We start from the raw sequence: 17,057 nt of genomic DNA on the forward strand, positions 1-17,057 counted from the left end.
TTAAAGCAGTTTTTTCCAATTCTGTGAAGAAACTCATTGGTAGCTTGATGGGGATGGCATTGAATCTATAAATAACCTTGGGCAGTATGGCCATTTTCACGATATTGATTCTTCCTATCCATGAGCATGGTATGTTCTTCCATTTGTTTGTGTCCTCTTTTATTTCATTGAGCAGTGGTTTGTAGTTCTCCTTGAAGAGGTCCTTTACATCCCTTGTAAGTTGGATTTCTAAATATTTTATTGTCTTTGAAGCAATTGGGAATGGAAGTTCAAAATGATTATCTCAATAGATGCAGAAAAGGCTTTTGACAAAATTCAACAGCCCTTCATGCTAAAAACGCTCAATAAATTCGGTATTGATGGAACGTACCTCAAAATAATAACAGCTATTTATGACAAACCCACAGCCAATATCATACTGAATGGGCAAAAACTGGAAAAATTCCCTTTGAAAACTGGCACAAGACAGGGATGCCCTCTCTCACCACTCCTATTCAACGCAGTGTTGGAAGTTCTGGCTAGGGCAATCAGGCAAGAGAAAGAAATCAAGGGTATTCAGTTAGGAAAAGAAGAAGTCAAATTGTCTCTGTTTGCAGATGACATGATTGTATATTTAGAAAACCCCATCATCTCAGCCCAAAATCTCCTTAAGCTGATAAGCAACTTCAGCAAAGTCTCAGGATACAAAATTAATGTGCAAAAATCACAAGCATTCTTATACACCAGTAACAGACAAACAGAGAGCCAAATCAGGAATGAACTTCCATTCACAATTGGGCGACGTAACTTTAAGAATTCCACTCATGGCCGCAGGGTCAACCAACTTTTTGTTGGGAACCTGGAGCTGAATGGCTTTCCTCTCTGTTGACCCTCGGCTCAGCCTGGAAGTACAGGAAAAGCAGAAGCTGGTTCCAGGCATACCAGTTGTTAGAGAGCCCTTTCCCAGAAAGCCTGACACCTGTGTCTTTAGTCTGGTGGCCACACTAGTTGCTTTTAACTGGCCGACAGGTGCCCGGTATTTAGCCCCTGAATTCTAAGGAAAAATAGGACAGAATAGAAAGTGAAAGGGGTCCAATGGTACTCACCGCTTAGTGATAGTCCCTTCGTGGTCACCAAAATGTGTCCCATCTGGGTTGCCAAAATGTGTCCAGAGTTGGTTCCTTCCGGTGGGTTCTTGGTCTCCCTGACTTCAAGAATGAAGCCGCGGACCTTCGCAGTGAGTGTTACAGCTCTTAAAGATAGTGTGTCTGGGGTTTCTTCCTTCAGATGTATCTGGAGTTTCTTCCTTCTGGTGGGTTCGTGGTCCCGCTGACTTCAAGAATGAAGCCAGGGACCTTTGCAGTGCATGTTACAGCTCTTAAAGGTGGTGCAGACCTAAAGAGTGAGCAGCAGCAAGATTTATTGTGAAGAGTAAAAGAACAAAGCTTCCACAGCGTGGAAGGGGACCCGAGTGGGTTGCCGCAGCTGGCTCTGCTGGCCAGCTTTTATTCCCTTATTTGGCCCTGCCCATGTCCTGCTGATTGGTCCATTTTACAAAGTGCTGATTGGATCATTTTACAGAGTGCTGATTTGTGCATTTACAATCCTTTAGCTAGACACAGAGTGCTGATTGGTGCATTTTTACAGAGTGCAGATTAGTGCATTTCCAATCCTTCAGCTAGACAGATAGCACTGATTGGTGCATTTACAATCCTCTAGCTAGACAGAAAAGTTCTTCAAGTACCCACTGGACACAGGAAGTCCAGCTGGCTTCACCTCTCACTATTGATGGGCATTTAGGTTGATTCCAGGTCTTTGGTATTCTGACTAGAGCTGCAATGACCATATCTGTGCATGTGCCTTTATAATAGAAAGATTTATATACCTTTGAGTTTAGTCCCAGCAATGGAATTGCTGGGTCAAATGATATTTCTCTTCTTAGGTCTGTGAGGAATTGCCACGCTCCTTTCCACAATGGTTGAAAAAATTTATATTCCAACCACCTGGGTGCAAGCATTGTCTTTTCTACACAAACTCACCAGCATCTGTTATTTTTGTTCTTGCTTTTTATCCAGTTGTAGAGACTCTGACTCTGTTTTTCGAGAGAGGATCTCCTTCTGTCTTTGAATGTGAATACTACTTGTGTCTGAGACTTCCTGAGATTCCAGCTGTCTCAATTCCCTGTGTTTGAACTTTATGCATTTGTTACATTTTCAGTGGTTTCCTTCTTACCCCCTCTTATGACTGTCATGTCTTCCACACATGTTCTGTCCGAGGTGATGCAGTTTCTGTGTCTCATCTCTTCTCGGAGGGACTAGTCACCCTTCTGTATCAGTTCCCATGGCTGCCTTGTTACCTCAGGTCTCTCTAAGTACAAAACAAAAGATTAAGTATAGATTATTAGGCTTTTTCTCATTTTCAGGGCTAAAGTGACTTTATCCTGAGGCTTTCTAAATCTTACCTGATGGTAGTCCTCTGCTTTGTTACTATTTTGACTACTGGTACAAAAATACAGCATTCAAATATTTGAAGTAAAAGATAATCCAGGCGCTAGCTGACTATGGCTTGAGATCTAAATACAGCCCATTAGCTCACATGGTGAAAGGTGCACAGCTGTGAGCTTGCAACTCAGCTCCCTGAAGTCTGGATTTTTTTATCCCCTACTGAGACGCAGTGGATAGGTCCACAGGCTGATCCAACTGGGAGATGAAGTATGAGTGAGAGTGAGGAGGAGCCAGCGGTCTTCCAGAGGGTCAGGCAGTGTGGTCAGTGACTCAGAGGGAGAAGGGCATCGAAGTCATCGTCCTTCTCATGTAGCACCACGGCCGTGGACCTTAGTCTTCTTGGGGCCACAACTAGGGAGAAAGGAAGGCAGAGGAGTGGAAGGGCTCAGGTGAAGCTGGGACAATGCAGGGGTGACGTTGGGGGGTACCCGAGTCCCAGAAGCACCTGGAACCCTGAAAGAAGACAGATTCTGGACTCCCCAGAGGGGACCGGCCTGAGCAGTATGGAAGTGGCCTGGAAGTGGGGAACGCTGCGGGCTGGTTACAGCAGCCCCGAGGTCTGTAAAGTGTCTGGCATAGGTGTCCTGCGAGGAGCGCCCAGCACTGTGTGGCAACTTCTCAACTTCACTGTGGAGATTCGAATGGGCCGCGCTCTGAGTTACTAAAACATGATTTTATGGGGAAAATGGGCCTAGCAAATGAGGGTGTGACAAAATCCAAGCTTATTGGAGTTTTAAATTTTCGTCTGTATTTTCCTATTTGTCTCCCTGATGGAGTGTCCAGTTGTGAAACCAACCTCATGGGAAATACCCTGTGTCTTTTGCCAGGAGCCTTAAGACATTGCACAACTAGCTTGACCTACTTAAGGGGCTTTGCAAGCATTCAATTCAAAAGTCACACACACTTATAAGTGTCCCGGAACTTTCATAGTATTTCTAAATTTAAAAAAAAAATGACCAAATTAACATTTGACCATGAAAGTGGTCAAATCTGGTTGTCCTGTCAAGTGCATTTTCCCAATCACAGTATTCTGCTTGTAGAGTGAAATATGTGTTGATGAGGAAGATCAATGTATAGGCCTATATCAAGAAGAAGTTCACAACCACCTCAGCTCATTGAGACTCTGCTTGTCTGCTTGTGAATGTCTTAACATTCAATGTTTTCTCTTAGCAGAAAGTTATTTTTCTGATAGTGTTGTTGGACCAGTATAGATACACTCATAAGGGTCTCCCATGCTGATAAAATATGATCATGGCATCCCATGAAGGGAAGGTTAGTCCAGAGGATTATATTTGAGTTTTGTGCGGATGGATGATCATGTATTCCCAGATTTTGTCCATAATTTCCTCCTCATGCTTATTCAGAACAGATTACACACATTCATCCTAACATAGATTAAAACAGCTACCAAAGCCCTTGAGGATATCAGTCTTTGACTAACATCTCTGAAGAAAGAATAAGGTTATGAAGTATAGGTATACAGGGTAGTGTTGGAGAAATGTCTCTAGACATACTTGTGATAAGAAATGTCCATGTATTCTGTATATTTATATTATTGACATGTATTAATAACAAAACTTTTTATCTGCACACACACACACACACACAGCCAATCCCAGGAGCCCAGTAATGGAGAGCCCCAACAAGAGGAACCACCAGCTGAAAGTCGGGATCCTACACCTATTCAGGAGGCAGAATGAGATCAGGATACAGCTGAGATCCCAGGTGCTGGGAAGGGAAAGAAAGCATGTCTATAGGGTGGGAGAAGGTCTATGTGTGCTCATGGCTTATGCCATGAGGAGTAGCAGGAGGAAAGAAAACGTTAGGAATAGATATCAAACATTTGCTCAAAGTTGGCAGGAAAGGGGAGAGTATAGTTTGCAGCTTCGTGCTGTCCCTGGATATAAGGAATCTTCTCTTATTCTTCGAGATGGATTTTGTAGCTTGAAAATACAGTCCTTACTAAATCACTTGAAGCCATTTAATTTGGTGTATAAAAATGTACATTATTTCACTAGTTTAATTTGATCTTCTTAGAATGTTGCTGTATGATCTTCTCGGCCATGGTGTCCACAGTGTTGTAAGCACCATTAATAACATGTAGAGTGCCAAGTCACCCTACTTTATAACACTGTGGATAAGGCTCATTTGCAAAGGGATGTTAGCCCCATTGTATAAATGAGAAAACCGAGGCTCAGACATCGAGTCTTACAAAGAACACTTGACTCATGGAGAAGGAATTCTTATTTTGTTCAAAGGTTTGTGTTCTTCCTACAATCCGTGTTGTAATAATAAAAAGTGAACAGTTTGCCTAAGATGCATAGCACTCGATTGTGTCTGTACTGTAAGGTACTTCAGTATTGGCTCAGGACAAAACAGTTGAGTGAAGCAGGATATTAACTCCAGAAAAGAGCTCAATGAATGATAGCCACTCTTTCCTTTGATCGGTCTTTTTGACAGTATGTTGGATAAAAGTTGGATAATTCAGGACACTGGCATACAGGGAGCTATATTAGTATGATTTTAAGGAGGTTTTACTAGTTGTTTAAATACTTTCATAATTAGAAAACTCAAAGTAAGATAAGATTATCCTGAAGCAGAAAACATATCCTTAACAGATAACATTTTCAAGTGAAACATTGACAGAATTTGGGCCATTGATTATTCTAGCAATTTACTGTAAAGGTGTTTCCAGATATGACTGTCAACAATGCCCATTAATTTCTTTGCACTCAACTTTCTGTACTCTTAATGCAAGACAATGATTTTTCTGTTATTTATGGTACATTATTCTAAATGGGATTCCTTTATGTAAAGTTACATATAGGGTTTTTGGACCTAAGCATAGCATAATGTTAATTAATGATCCAAACAATTTCCAAGTTATTTCAACAAGGGATGGGTGTCACAACTGTAGGATTTGTCAGAGGCCCGCCAATACATTGATTTAATTCTTCAGATAATTACATTTCAATTATGATTAAAGTGGTATTAATGCGGCTAACTTCAGATTTCACAGATAGTTGATACTCGCTGTTCATAATACACAATGGTAAAGTATCCGAAATTTTCGTGTAGTGTGATTTATTCTTAGATTGTAATTTAAAAAAAGACATTGGGCCAGGAGCGGTTGCTTACGACTGTAATCGCAAAATTTTGGGAGGCTGAGTTGGGCAAATCCCTTGATCCCAGGAGTTGAAGACCAGCCTGGACAATATTGAGAAATCCTGTCTCAAACAAAACAAACAAACAAACAAACAAACAGAAATTATCCTTGGCAGTGGGGTACACCTGTATGCTCAGCTACTCCGGAGGCTGAGACACGAGGTTTTGTCGAGCCTGAGAGGTTGGGCTCACAGTAGGCCTTCATTGTGCTGTGGCAATCAAGTCCAGCCTGCAAGATAGAGGGAGACCCTGACTCAAAAAACAATGAAATAAAATGAAATAAAATAAAATAATAAAACAGGAAAACAAAGGTGTAACATCTTTGCCCAACCTTCATTACTACGCTGACAGAGTTTTTCCTTCCTTCCTTCCTTCCTTCCTTCCTTCCTTCCTTCCTTCCTTCCTTCCTTCCTTCTTTCTTTCTTTCTTTCTTTCTTTCTTTCTTTCTTTCTTTCTTTCTTTCTTTCTTTCTTTCTTTCTTTCTTTCTTTCTTTCTTTCTTTCTTTCTTTCTTTTTCTTTCTTCTCTCTCTTCCTTCCTTCCTTCCTTCCTTCCTTCCTTCCTTCCTTCCTTCCTTCCTTCCTTCCCCTCTCTCTCTCTTTCTTTCTTTCTTTTCTCATCTGTCACCCAGCCTGGATTGCTGTGGCATGATCTCAGCTCACTGCTTTCTCTAGCTCTTGGGTTCAAGTGAACTCACCCTCCCAAAGTGCTGAGATTACAGGCATGAGCCATCACTCCTGGCTCAGGCTTTATTTCATAATGCTAAGGAAAAGAATATTATCATTTTCTTATTTATATTTCATGTCAGAATGCTTAAATCGATAATCCTTGTATTTTGAAGTGCATGACATGGAAGGTGATCTGCAAGAGCTGCATCAGTCAAATACTGAGGATAAATCTGGATTTGGGTTCTGGTGTCAAGGCGAAGATTATACCAAAAGTAGAACATTGTAAAATGCCAGAAACAGGTATGTTATCCATCAAGATGCAAAGTTATGTGCTTTCTCATTTATACAATACTATAGTTTTGATAATAGAGGGACAACATTGCTGCTTTTTAAAAACACAGTTGAAATACAAACTTTCTTTGAAACGTGGTTCAGACCCAAATGCCAGATTGCAAGACTTAAACACTATCAGATACAGAAACAAACTGGGTCAAAGCCATATTGAATCATCAAATATAGCAGCATTTTCTTAGTTTTGTGTATAACCAACAGCTAACAATTTTTAGATTCTTTTCTCATTTCTGCTTTTAACAAATACATAATTCATTTGTAATACTAGTTTGTGTGAAATATGCTGAGTCCTGAAGCAGCTCAACCATAATATGCCGAGCCATGTACCAACTCTACCATAATTTGTGAGACTCTGGATGAATCGTATAAATTCCACACCCATTCTTGCTCTTACTGAAAAGAGTGAATACAAATCAGATAGATTAAAATCAATTTCATTGTGATTTCCACATGCTCTGGTTCTGTTGGATAGAAGACCAAGATACTCTGATTTTCATGATTTGCTGATCATAACAATCAACTTCAGTCCAATCATAATGTCTGAGTTGAGATTTCATGGTTCGTAAGAAAATGAGTGGGCACTCTGCTTGATGTTTGTTTTCCTGTATGGAGCCCTGTATGAGTGTTCTTGGACTTTGTCAAATTCTGAATTCTTTGGCTCTTAAAGAATAATTGCGTTTTAAGGCCTTCCCGCAGTGAAGCCTTGAATGACCTAATGATAAAATGACAAGAGATCATCAGGTTTCTGTGGCCAGTGTAGTAGGGAGAATGCATGTAGGTCAGTGATGCTCAAGGTGGGTGTAAGATGCTTCTGCTAAGTATGCTCCCTCCCCTCCTGTTAGTCTTCATGAGCTACTTCGCGCTTAATTAGGTTGAAGACTCATATAGTAGAGTCACCTCTAACCATAGCATAGGTTACATATTACAGGTTTCTGCCTTGAGACATTAGATGATAGGATTTAAAGTTCAACAACAGCAGTGTGCTAATTCCTGAGTAGTTGACGTAAGTCTGTTTTACACATATTTTCCAAATTGGTGACTATTAATTACAATACCTCTTGAAGTTAAAGGAAACACCCCATGTTTAAGGGAGAAATTACCTAAATGCTTTTACTCTACTCTGCTAGACTTTTCCATTAGACTATTTACATTAAATGATAGTTCTCAGATGATTTCCAGGAGCCTATTGAACAAGCCTGAGTTGTATTCTAAGGGAGATCATAGCTTTAAATGCACGTCTTATTAAAATATATAGCACATTACAGGATAAAATAAAAGAATACTATGAAATAACAATAAAAGAGGCTCAGAATAAACTTAAAGGAAAAAGAAAGAGGTAGTGAATAAAAGACAGGTACCAATCATTAGTAAAAGGAAAAGTAATTCAAATGTCATAAATTTAAAAGATTGGTGTTTTGAAAATTAGCTATGAATAGGGTATTCAGTAGTTTACACAATCTTGAAGAAAATGGAAAAAGCACGACATGGAATATGAACAAGACAGAGTGATTTAATATAGGGCATTATTGAAAGTGAATACAATCTTGAACGCTAATATTTTCAGAGTATGTATGAAATGGTTCATAAGCTAGGAAGGCATACATTATTTATTATATTTCTGTAACAACTGAGTAAGCATCACAAAGCCTGTGGAAGAGACTGACATTTTCTAGTTGTGCCTCAAAAACATTTACTTTTAGAAACAAATTTTGACTTTTTCAGCTGCCCTACTCTTGTTTTCCATTTCTGTATCCCTCCATTTTTTCATGTGTGACACGGTTCATAACGCTATCACATACTGATGACAAAACTGATAGTGATAGCTTAAGAGTAATGCGACCATATACTTAATTATACTAATGGGAAGACTTTCAAGTGTAAAAAGAGGCATGATTCATGTTGACATCATGGTAGGAGAAAACTGGGTACAAATGGTTACTGTACCTTAAAAACCACAGAAGGGTAAACGAGTCCAAATAAATGTTTTTGCCCTTCTGCACAACAGAGTAAAAACAAATGCAATGCTGGCCTTTCTATTCACTTCACTTATGCAGTTCCTAAGGTGACATTAACCATTTTCTTTCAAGATAGTATTCAGACCATTTCCAGGAGCCCATTTGGCATCCAGACCACAGATTCAAGCCAGAACATTAAGAGTGTTTGCCAAAAATTATATATTTTTCATAAATTCTTTTTTTGTTTCTTAGGATTTTTGTGTGGTGCTGGTATTTTGAATAAAACCATGCACAATGTTTGCTTTCTACTTTAAACCCCTCTTTAGTGGGTTCACTTCATTTAATGTGTTTGGACCTCAGACTGTCTTGCTTTCCTTGTAGCACTAGAAAGCAGGGTGTGTTTGAAAAATATCTTTAATGCATCCGCTTGGATGGCTATTGTCCAAGTCTCTACAGAGGTCTACCTGAATGTAAGCAAAAGGGTGACTCAGGCTTCTGGTTTTTGCCCATTGTGGAAAACTAAAACTTTGGTGTCTTTTCCATATCCTTAATGTCACCTGTACACAGTTCTGCTAGTAATGTTTCCACCCATTATGTTTCTATTATAGGTGAAGGGCAACCACAAGCTTAAATGAAGACAAGTCAAAACAATGTAAACTGGTTTTATATTAGATATTTGACTTAAACTATCTCAATAAAGTTTTGCAGCTTTCACCAAAGAATTCTTCCTCATCTTTTGTTCACTTCCTTCCAAGGTATTTGATAATATTGAAAATCGTGGCTGGATGCAGTTTCCCATGCCTGTAATCCCAGCACTTTGGGATGCTGAGGCAGGAGGACTGCTTGAGCTCAGGAGTTTGAGACCACATGGGGCAACAGAGCAACACTCTCTACAAAAATAAAAGAGTGAATGTGAAAAGGGCCGAATAGGAACAGCTCCAGCCTCCAGCTTCCAGTGTGAGCAACACAGAAGATGGGTGATTTCTGCATTTTCAACTGAGGTACCGGGTTCATCTCACTGGGGCATGTTGTACAGTTGATACTGGTCCGCGGGTGCAGCCCGACCAGCAAGAGCTGAAACAGGGTGAGGTATTGCCTCATCTGGGAAGCACAAGGGGGAAGGGAATTCCTTTTCCTAGCCAAAGGAAATTGAGACACACAACACCTGGAAAATTGGGTAACTCCCACCCTAATACTGCATTTTACCAAGGGTCTTAGCAAATGGCACACCAGGAGATTATATCCCACACGTGGCCCAGAGGGTCCCACGCCCATGGAGCCTCCCTCATTGCTAGCACAGCAGTCTGAGATCTAACTGCAAGGTGGCAGCGAGGCTGGGGGAGGGGTGCCCACCATTGCTGAGGCTTAAGTAGGTAAACAAAGTTGCTGGGAAGCTCAAATTGGGTGGAGCCCACCACAGCTCAAGGAGTCCTGCCTGCCTCTGTAGACTCCACCTCTGGGCACAGGGCATAGCTAAACAAAAAGCAGCAGAAACCTTGGCAGAGGTAAATGTCCCTGTCTGACAGCTTTGAAGAGAGCAGTGGATCTCCCAGCACGGAGGTTGAGATCTGAGAACAGACAGACTGACTGCTCAAGTGGGTCCTTGACCCCTGAGTAACCTAACTGGGAGACATCACCCACCAGGTGCAGACCGACACCTCACACCTCACACGGCTGGGTACACCCCGAGATGAAGCTTCCAGAGCAAGAATCAGACAGCAACACTTGCTGTTCAGCAATATTCTATCTTCTGCAGCCTCTGCTGCTGATACAGGAAAACAGGGTCTGGAGTGGACCTCAAGCAAACTCCAACAGACCTGCAGCTGAGGGTCCTGAATGTTAGAAGGAAAACTAACAAACAGAAAGGATACCCACACCAAAACCCCATCAGTACGTCACCATCATCAAAGACCAAAGGCAGATAAAACCACAAAGATAGGGAAAAAGCAGTGCAGAAAAGCTGGAAATTCAAAAAATCAGAGCACATTTCCCCCTCCAAAAGAATGCAGCTCATTGCCAGCAGTGGAACAAAGCTGGACGGAGAATGACTTTGACGAGTTGAGAGAAGAAGGCTTCAGTCGTTGAAACTTCTCAGAGCTAAAGGAGGAACTATGTAACCAGCGGAAATAAACCAAAAACCTTGAAAAAAGATTTGACAAATGGCTAACTAGAATAACCAATGTAGAGAAGTCCTTAAAAGAACTGATAGAGATCCCATAACATGAGAACTATGTGACAAATGCACAAGCTTCAGTAACTGACTCGATCATCTGGAAGAAAGAGTATCAATGATTGAAGATCAAATGAATGAAATGAAGCAAGAAGAGAAGTGTAGAGAAAAAAGAGTAAAAAGAAATGAACAAAGCCTCTAAGAAATACAGAATTATGTGAAAAGACTGAACAAAGCCTCTAAGAAATACAGAATTATGTGAAAAGACTAAATCTACGTCTGATTGGTGTGCCTGAAAGTGACAGGGAAAACGGAACCAAGTTAACCAAGTTGGAAAACACTCTGCAGGATATCATCCAGGAGAACTTCCCCAACCTAGTAAGGCAGGCCAACATTCAAATTCAGGAAATACAGAGAACACCACAAAGATACTCCTCGAGAAGAGCAACTCCAAGACACATAATTGTCAGATACACCAAAGTTCAAATGAAGGAAAAAATGTTAAGGGCAGCCAGAGAGAAAGGTAGGGTTACACGCAAAGGGAAGCCCATCAGACTAACAGCAGATCTCTCGGCAGAAACTCTCCAAGCCAGAAGAGAGTGGGGGCCAATATTCAACACTGATAAAGAAAAGAATTTTCAACTCCAAATTTCATATCCAGCCAAGCTAAGTTTCAAAAGTGAAGGAGAAATAAAATCCTTTACAGACAAGCAAATGCTTAGAGATTTTGTCACCACCAGGCTTGCCTACAAGAGCTCCTGAAGGAAGCACTAAACATGGAAAGGAAGAACAGGTACCAGCCATTGCAAAACATGCCAAAATGTAAAGTCTATCAATGCTAGGAAGAAACTGCATCAACTAACGAGCAAAATAACCAGCTAATATTATAATGATAGGATCAAGTTCACACATAACAACATTAACCTTAAATGCAAATGGACTAAATGGTCCAATTAAAAGACACAGAGTGGCAAATTGGATAAAGAGTCAAGACCCTGGGGGGCGGAGCAAGATGGCCGAATAGGAACAGCTCCAGTCTCCAACTCCCAGCGCGAGCGACACAGAAGACTGGTGATTTCTGCATTTTCAACTGAGGTACTGGGTTCATCTCACTGGGGAGTGCCGGACGATCGGTGCTGGTCAGCTGCTGCAGCCTGACCAGCGAGAGCTGAAGCAGGGCGAGGCATTGCCTCACCTGGGAAGCGCAAGGGGGAAGGGATTCCCTTTTCCTAGCCAGGGGAACTGAGACACACAACACCTGGAAAATCGGGTAACTCCCACCCCAATACTGTGCTTTAAGCAAACAGGCACACCAGGAGATCATATCCCACACCTGGCCGGGAGGGTCCCACACCCACGGTGCCTCCCTCATTGCTAGCACAGCAGTCTGTGATCTACCGGCAAGGCAGCAGCGAGGCTGGGGGAGGGGCGCCCGCCATTGCTGAGGCTTAAGTAGGTAAACAAAGCCACTGGGAAGCTCGAACTGGGTGGAGCTCACAGCAGCTCAAAGAAACCTGCCTGTCTCTGTAGACTCCACCTCTGGGGACAGGGCAATAACAAACACAGCCGAAACCTCTGCAGACGCAAACGACTCTGTCTGACAGCTTTGAAGAGAGCAGTGGATCTCCCAACACGGAGGTTGAGATCTGAGAAGGGACAGACTCCCTGCTCAAGTGGGTCCCTGACCCCTGAGTAGCCTAACTGGGAGACATCCCCCACTAGGGGCAGTCTGACACCCCACACCTCACGGGGTGGAGTACACCCCTGAGAGGAAGCTTCCAAAGCAAGAATCAGACAGGTACACTCGCTGTTCAGAAATATTCTATCTTCTGCAGCCTCTGCTGCTGATACCCAGGCAAACAGGGTCTGGAGTGGACCTCAAGCAATCTCCAACAGACCTACAGCTGAGGGTCCTGACTGTTAGAAGGAAAACTATCAAACAGGAAGGACACCTACACCAAAACCCCATCAGTACATCACCATCATCAAAGACCAGAGGCAGATAAAACCACAAAGATGGGGAAAAAGCAGGGCAGAAAAGCTGGAAATTCAAAAAATAAGAGCGCATCTCCCCCGGCAAAGGAGTGCAGCTCATCGCCAGCAACGGATCAAAGCTGGACGGAGAATGACTTTGATGAGATGAGAGAAGAAGGCTTCAGTCCATCAAATTTCTCAGAGCTAAAGGAGGAATTACGTACCCAGCGCAAAGAAACTAAAAATCTTGAAAAAAAAGTGGAAGAATTGATGGCTAGAGTAATTAATGCAGAGAAGGTCATAAACGAAATGAAAGAGATGAAAACCACGACACGAGAAATACGTGACAAATGCACAAGCTTCAGTAACCGACTCGATCAACTGGAAGAAAGAGTATCTGCGATTGAGGATCAAATGAATGAAATGAAGCGAGAAGAGAAACCAAAAGAAAAAAGAAGAAAAAGAAATGAACAAAGCCTGCAAGAAGTATGGGATTATGTAAAAAGACCAAATCTACGTCTGATTGGGGTGCCTGAAAGTGAGGGGGAAAATGGAACCAAGTTGGAAAACACTCTTCAGGATATCATCCAGGAGAACTTCCCCAACCTAGTAGGGCAGGCCAACATTCAAATCCAGGAAATACAGAGAACGCCACAAAGATACTCCTCGAGAAGAGCAACTCCAAGACACATAATTGCCAGATTCACCAAAGTTGAAATGAAGGAAAAAATCTTAAGGGCAGCCAGAGAGAAAGGTCGGGTTACCCACAAAGGGAAGCCCATCAGACTAACAGCAGATCTCTCGGCAGAAACCCTCCAAGCCAGAAGAGAGTGGGGGCCAATATTCAACATTCTTAAATAAAATAATTTTCAACCCAGAATTTCATATCCAGCCAGACTAAGTTTCATAAGTGAAGGAGAAATAAAATCCTTTACAGATAAGCAAATGCTTAGAGATTTTGTCACCACTAGGCCTGCCTTACAAGAGACCCTGAAGGAAGCACTAAACATGGAAAGGAACAACTGGTACCAGCCATTGCAAAAACATGCCAAAATGTAAAGACCTTCGAGGCTAGAAGAAACTGCATCAACTAACGAGCAAAATAACCAGTTAATATCATAATGGCAGGATCAAGTTCACACATAACAATCTTAACCTTAAATGTAAATGGACTAAATGCTCCAATTAAAAGACACAGACTGGCAAACTGGATAAAGAGTCAAGACCCATCAGTCTGCTGTATTCAGGAGACCCATCTCACACGCAGAGACATACATAGGCTCAAAATAAAGGGATGGAGGAAGATTTACCAAGCAAATGGAGAACAAAAAAAAAAGCAGGGGTTGCAATACTAGTCTCTGATAAAACAGACTTTAAACCATCAAAGATCAGAAGAGACAAAGAAGGCCATTACATAATGGTAAAGGGATCAATTCAACAGGAAGAGCTAACTATCCTAAATATATATGCACCCAATACAGGAGCACCCAGATTCATAAAGCAAGTCCTTAGAGACTTACAAAGAGACTTAGACTCCCATACAATAATAATGGGAGACTTCAACACTCCACTGTCAACATTAGACAGATCAACGAGACAGAAAGTTAACAAGGATATCCAGGAATTGAACTCATCTCTGCAGCAAGCAGACCTAATAGACATCTATAGAACTCTCCACCCCAAATCAACAGAATATACATTCTTCTCAGCACCACATCACACTTACTCCAAAATCGACCACGTAATTGGAAGTAAAGCACTCCTCAGCAAATGTACAAGAACAGAAATTATGACAAACTGTCTCTCAGACCACAATGCAATCAAACTAGAACTCAGGACTAAGAAACTCAATCAAAACCGCTCAACTACATGGAAACTGAACAACCTGCTCCTGAATGACTACTGGATACATAACGAAATGAAGGCAGAAATAAAGATGTTCTTTGAAACCAATGAGAACAAAGATACAACATACCAGAATCTCTGGGACACATTTAAAGCAGTGTGTAGAGGGAAATTTATAGCACTAAATGCCCACAAGAGAAAGCAGGAAAGATCTAAAATTGACACTCTAATATCACAATTAAAAGAACTAGAGAAGCAAGAGCAAACACATTCGAAAGCTAGCAGAAGGCTAGAAATAACTAAGATCAGAGCAGAACTGAAGGAGATAGAGACACAAAAAACTCTCCAAAAAATCAATGAATCCAGGAGTTGGTTTTTGAAAAGATCAACAAAATTGACAGACCACTAGCAAGACTAATAAAGAAGAAAAGAGAGAAGAATCAAATCGACGCAATTAAAAATGATAAAGGGGATATCACCACCCACCCCACAGAAATACAAACTACCATCAGAGAATACTATAAACACCTCTACGCAAATAAACTGGAAAATCTAGAAGAAATGGATAATTTCCTGGACACTTACACTCTTCCAAGACTAAACCAGGAAGAAGTTGAATCCCTGAATAGACCAATAGCAGGCTCTGAAATTGAGGCAATAATTAATAGCCTACCAACCAAAAAAAGTCCAGGACCAGATGGATTCACAGCTGAAATCTACCAGAGGTACAAGGAGGAGTTGGTACCATTCCTTCTGAAACTATTCCAATCAATAGAAAAAGAGGGAATCCTCCCTAACTCATTTTATGAGGCCAACATCATCCTGATACCAAAGCCTGGCAGAGACACAACAAAAAAAGAGAATTTTAGACCAATATCCCTGATGAACATCGATGCAAAAATCCTCAATAAAATACTGGCAAACCGGATTCAGCAACACATCAAAAAGCTTATCCACCATGATCAAATGGGCTTCATCCCTGGGATGCAAGGCTGGTTCAACATTCGCAAATCAATAAACATAATCCAGCATATAAACAGAACCAAAGACAAGAACCACATGATTATCTCAATAGATGCAGAAAAGGCTTTTGACAAAATTCAGCAGCCCTTCATGCTAAAAACTCTCAATAAATTCGGTATTGATGGAACGTACCTCAAAATAATAAGAGCTATTTATGACAAACCCACAGCCAATATCATACTGAATGGGCAAAAACTGGAAAAATTCCCTTTGAAAACTGGCACAAGACAGGGGTGCCCTCTCTCACCACTCCTATTCAACATAGTGTTGGAAGTTCTGGCTAGGGCAATTAGGCAAGAAAAAGAAATCAAGGGTATTCAGTTAGGAAAAGAAGAAGTCAAACTGTCCGTGTTTGCAGATGACATGATTGTATATTTAGAAAACCCCATTGTCTCAGCCCAAAATCTCCTTAAGCTGATAAGCAACTTCAGCAAAGTCTCAGGATACAAAATTAATGTGGAAAAATCACAAGCATTCTTATACACCAGTAACAGACAAACAGAGAGCCAAATCAGGAATGAACTTCCATTCACAATTGCTTCAAAGAGAATAAAATACCTAGGAATCCAACTTACAAGGGATGTAAAGGACCTCTTCAAGGAGAACTACAAACCACTGCTCAGTGAAATAAAAGAGGACACAAACAAATGGAAGAACATACCATGCTCATGGAGAGGAAGAATCAATATCGTGAAAATGGCCATACTGCCCAAGGTAATTTATAGATTCAATGCCATCCCCATCAAGCTACCAATGAGTTTCTTCACAGAATTGGAAAAAACTGCTTTAAAGTTCATATGGAACCAAAAAAGAGCCCGCATCTCCAAGACAATCCTAAGTCAAAAGAACAAAGCTGGAGGCATCACGCTACCTGACTTCAAACTATACTACAAGGCTACAGTAACCAAAACAGCATGGTACTGGTACCAAAACAGAGACATAGACCAATGGAACAGAACAGAGTCCTCAGAAATAATACCACACATCTACAGCCATCTGATCTTTGACAAACCTGAGAGAAACAAGAAATGGGGAAAGGATTCCCTATTTAATAAATGGTGCTGGGAAAATTGGCTAGCCATAAGTAGAAAGCTGAAACTGGATCCTTTCCTTACTCCTTATACGAAAATTAATTCAAGATGAATTAGTGACTTAAATGTTAGACCTAATACCATAAAAATCCTAGAGGAAAACCTAGGTAGTACCATTCAGGACATAGGCATGGGCAAAGACTTCATGTCTAAAACACCAAAAGCAACGGCAGCAAAAGCCAAAATTGACAAATGGGATCTCATTAAATTAAAGAGCTTCTGCACAGCAAAAGAAACTACCCTCAGAGTGAACAGGCAACCTACAGAATGGGAGAAAATTTTTGCAATCTACTCATCTGACAAAGGGCTCATATCCAGAACCTACAAAGAACT

The 17,057-nt window shown here is 41.2% G+C and overlaps 2 protein-coding genes across 3 annotated transcripts in view; one reads left to right on the forward strand and one right to left on the reverse strand.

Annotated features, from left to right (window-relative positions):
- Window positions 1-1,088: 1,088 nt before the first annotated feature.
- LOC105466822 (X antigen family member 1-like) overlaps window positions 1,089-17,057 on the reverse strand; it is a 33,534-nt gene continuing 17,565 nt past the window's right edge. For both annotated transcript variants that reach the window (XM_071088781.1, XM_071088782.1), the window contains 3 exons: window positions 2,441-5,877; window positions 2,212-2,346; window positions 1,089-1,374 (listed from right to left, as the gene is read on the reverse strand). The gene's annotated coding sequence lies outside the window, so the exon portion shown is untranslated. The remainder of the gene's footprint in view (window positions 1,375-2,211; window positions 2,347-2,440; window positions 5,878-17,057) is intronic.
- Window positions 3,735-9,252, forward strand: LOC139360685 (X antigen family member 1-like). The gene is made up of 4 exons (XM_071088533.1): window positions 3,735-3,755; window positions 4,089-4,208; window positions 6,489-6,615; window positions 9,230-9,252. The coding sequence occupies exons 1-4, from the start codon at window positions 3,735-3,737 to the stop codon at window positions 9,250-9,252; spliced, it is 291 nt and encodes a 96-aa protein (XP_070944634.1).

Source organism: Macaca nemestrina, chromosome X (assembly GCF_043159975.1).
Source record: "Macaca nemestrina isolate mMacNem1 chromosome X, mMacNem.hap1, whole genome shotgun sequence".
Lineage (NCBI taxonomy): Eukaryota > Metazoa > Chordata > Mammalia > Primates > Cercopithecidae > Macaca > Macaca nemestrina.

Bases quoted from the DNA above. Each gene is read 5' to 3' on its own strand.
- LOC139360685 (XM_071088533.1), top strand. From the start codon at position 3,735: ATGGCATCCCATGAAGGGAAG. The intron at 3,756-4,088 runs GTTAGTCCAGAG...ACACACACACAC, and splicing joins TGGCATCCCATGAAGGGAAG to ACAGCCAATCCCAGGAGCCC. The intron at 6,616-9,229 runs GTATGTTATCCA...TTTCTATTATAG, and splicing joins TTGTAAAATGCCAGAAACAG to GTGAAGGGCAACCACAAGCT.